This window comes from Saccostrea echinata, unplaced genomic scaffold, assembly GCF_033153115.1.
Source record: "Saccostrea echinata isolate AGI-Se365-2 ecotype Australia unplaced genomic scaffold, CSIRO_AGI_Sech_v1 ptg000033l, whole genome shotgun sequence".
Classification (NCBI taxonomy): domain Eukaryota; kingdom Metazoa; phylum Mollusca; class Bivalvia; order Ostreida; family Ostreidae; genus Saccostrea; species Saccostrea echinata.
Genome location: NW_026889782.1, coordinates 30878666 through 30882500, shown reverse-complemented (window position 1 = coordinate 30882500; position 3835 = coordinate 30878666). Strand labels below are relative to the sequence as shown.

The 3835-nt window shown below is 34.2% G+C and overlaps 1 protein-coding gene across 1 annotated transcript in view; it reads right to left on the bottom strand.

The window, feature by feature from the left end:
• Positions 1-3210, bottom strand: part of LOC133198407 (uncharacterized) — a 14845-nt gene extending 11635 nt beyond the window's left edge. Inside the window, exons 1-2 of the mRNA XM_061334502.1 lie at positions 3189-3210; positions 1726-1811 (exon numbers count right to left, since the gene is read on the bottom strand). Coding sequence (XP_061190486.1) covers positions 1726-1811; positions 3189-3210 — 108 coding nt within the window. The remainder of the gene's footprint in view (positions 1-1725; positions 1812-3188) is intronic.
• Positions 3211-3835: the final 625 nt, after the last annotated feature.

Here is a 3835-nt window from a genome sequence, read left to right as displayed (position 1 = left end):
ATGGAAAAAAAATACTGTCCAAATTAATTTCCAGTATATTCAATAAAACTCTCACACACAGGTTTATAGGAGGTCAAGCAAACGTAATAATTACATAATTTTCATTTCATCAAGTGTATATATTTTCATCTCTAATTTTTAATCACTTCCACTAATAAATAAATAAAATATTAAGATATTAAGATATTCTACGAACTTTTGGATCAACCCTCGTACTGTTCACTTAATGTGAAATAATTATATATATAATTTAGTCACATCCGTCCATCTTTCTTAGAGAATTTGTGAGAAACTTCTGAATTTATTTTCATTTTTGAAAGCTTAAAACTTATTTGAACTGTAGCTGATTATAAAATGTAAGAGACAAACACTCTGCATCCATTAAAATAGATATTGTTCTTTAATGACATTGCGTCACAAGGGAGCATTCAATAGGATTCCTCCTTATCTTCCCCGCAGTGCATAAAAATAGAACATCCTATGTGTATCCACTTTGTTATTTCTACATTGCATCACAATCAAACATTCTATTGTTTCCCATCTCATGTTCCCTGCATTGTGTCAAAATAGAACATTCTATAGGTGACTACCTCAAAACACCTTACTGCGTCACAATAGAACACTATTTAGTAGTTCCTACATCGCGTCGCATTGGAGAATTCTTTACGTTCCTACCTTACGTTCAAACGCAGTGAATCGCAATGGAATAATTCATGATTCTCTAACTGCATTGCATAACATTGAAACATACTGTAGCATCCTACCTAGTGTTTTCCAGATTTCGTCCCAATGGAACATTCTATAGGTTCCCTCTTCATGTTCTCAGCATTCCTATGAGTTTCTACACATGTTCCCCGTATTGCATAACAATGAAACATTCTACGGGTTCCCACTTCATATTTCCTGCGATGCAGCGCAAGGGAACATTCCTTAATTTCTCTCATCATGTTCCCCGCACTACGTGAAAATAAAAATTCAATAGGATCCTACCGAACGTTTACTGCATTGATGTTACAATGGTACATTCTACAGGTTTTATCTCATGTTCAACGCATTGCGTCACAATGAAATACACAATAAGTTCTTATGGCATGGTCCCTTTATTGCAATGAAATATTCTATAGGCTTGTACTCGTGTGTCTCGCATAGCCTTGCAATAGATCATTTCACAGGTTCCTACCTTTTCTATTCCCAAAAATTGCATCTATAAGTTTAACATCATGTCACCCGCATTACGTCATAATTGAACATTCTATTATTTCATACTTCATATTCCCCGCATTGCTAACAATGGCACATTATTTAGGTTCCTACATTGTGTTAAGAACATCTACATGTATACTTTCATATTTCACGTTCCCTTCCTTGCATCATATAAGGAAATCTTATTTCCTACCTTCTGTTTACCATACTGCTTTACTATAGAACATTCTATAGGTTCATAGTTACACGCATTGCATTGCAATGGAATTTACATTCTATAGTTTCTTACCTCATATTCTAAGCATACAAAGAAACATTCTACAGGACATCCTACCTCGCTCATTTCTGCACTGCATCACAATCGAACTAGGTTCCTACCTTTAAGCATAACGTCACAATGGACTGTTCTATAAGCTCCTACCTCATTTTCTCCCCATTACGTCACAAAGGAACATTATATATGTTTTTACCTCATGCTTGTTCCCTGCAATGCTTCACAATGGAAATTATTTAGTTTCTTACCTCATGTTCACCGCATTGCGTCACAATGGAACATTCTATAGGTTCAGGAATATCCTTACAAGACAGGCACGTCTGGCCGCCATCCACTGATGAAAGACAATCTCCATTAAAAATATCTTTACAGTGTAATGAAGATCAATTTCCTGAATGAAAGTTCGTAAGCGTTTTCTCAAGCCATTTCTACTCTGAATTTCTGGATTATAGTTTATATATTACATAAATACACAACAAAATTTCTTTTCTTACGTATTAAGGATAACGGTTACTTCGTGAAAGTGCATGTATATGTGTCAATCAAACGCGTCCCAAAATTCGTAGTTTTAATTATTTCCAGATGAAAGAAGTTTCTAAACACGATTTTTATTAGATTTCGGCTTGAAGTTCTCTAGCAACATATATGTCATGATATTATACTGAAAATTTTAGAAAATATTAACTTCAAATCTGTGTCTAGGCCCCTTTAACTGCTTGATATCCAGGAGTAAAGATTTTTAAAGACTGCATTAATTTTGATGGTTTTAGCCCCACCCCTCAGGCCCCAGAGGTGTGAGGTCCATATAATTCACAATTTTTGTTCCCCTTTACCCATAGATGCCGTATACCATAATTGGTTGATATTGGTTCAGCGATTCTGGAAAAGAAGCTGAAAATGTTCAAATGTTAACGCATGCGGACGACGACTGACGAAAACAGAAAAAGGTCATCTGAGTGACTCAGGTGACCTAAAAATGGTTATAACCTGCATTATTTACAAAATCATGCCCAGCAGAGACAACTATTATTAACGTAAAGTACATGTATATGGAATCTCAGATACTTGACGATAATACAACGTCATGCACCTCTGAGGTGAAATGAATGAAATTACTATGTGGGTCACGTTCTCTTGATTAAAAACAGGTTTGGATGTTTAAAGTGTGAAACAGATGTGCAACAAGGATTGTTCAGGAGTAAGCTATGGAATTAATAAATGTCAGTTACACTCCCTCATTAGAACCAAATTAGATCCCAACACATTTCATTTCTAGGTCGGGTAGGTTTAGTTAATTTTTGTTACACCCTCTCATTAGAACCATATTAGAACCCAACACATTTCATTTCTAGGTCGGGTAGATTTATTCTGGAGCTACGTGTTCATATAGTTTTCATCTTTACATGTTTGATAAAGAATACAAGCAGCCCAGTGTTCTTTCAGAATGAGATTTTTTTTTTAATTTTCACCTTTATAACCTTTCATTATGTATCGATAAAATATACTTCTTTTAAAAATAGCCTCACTGCATATTTTTGAGAGTTTAACATTCTAACAGTTGGCACATAGAACCTTTGAAGTGTATAATTAGGAAAGATAGTAAAATAACATGGGTTTGTAATATTTGTTTTGAAATAAAAGATGTCAACGATAAAAAGAAGGAAATAATTTTACAAAACATACTTAGCTGCTTTTGGAACTCTCTACTTACCATTTGAGATCGTTGTCGCCATTTTTAAAAGTAAAAACAAACTTAATCTGAAATTAAAGCAAATTCCTTAAAATAAAGAAAACAGAAAACAACAATAAACATACAACCCCCTGCCCCTCTCCATGAGAAAAGGTTTTTAATTATTGATCGATTGTATTTGTAAAGAGTGTGGACAACATTATTGAAATAGCTCAAACACATGGCTTATCTTACATGTAAAAGTACAGACTGAAACATCTACACTGTAAGTTGCTTTAAACCTTAGAAGTTAACACAATACTCTCTCTCTCTCTCTCTCTCTCTCTCTCTCTCTATATATATATATATGTTCCGTGGATTCAGACATACATTGAGATATCAAACATACATACCTATTGTCAAAAATATGTTATTGAGAATATGTTATTGAGAATGTAAAACTTGAATATAAAGAACAGTGATCAATCTCAAATTATGTGAAAATGCGAATGTGAACAGGGCAAAGACACTGACCCCTGGAAACACCAGAGGGGGATCAAGTGCCTAGGAGGAGTAAGCATCCCTTGTCGACCTTTTAATTAATCAGGTAAATGGAGAAATCCGTATTCAGAATTATTGTAGAAAGAAAATGAAATGGATTTATAAAATCCAGTTTTGATCTTTGTTGA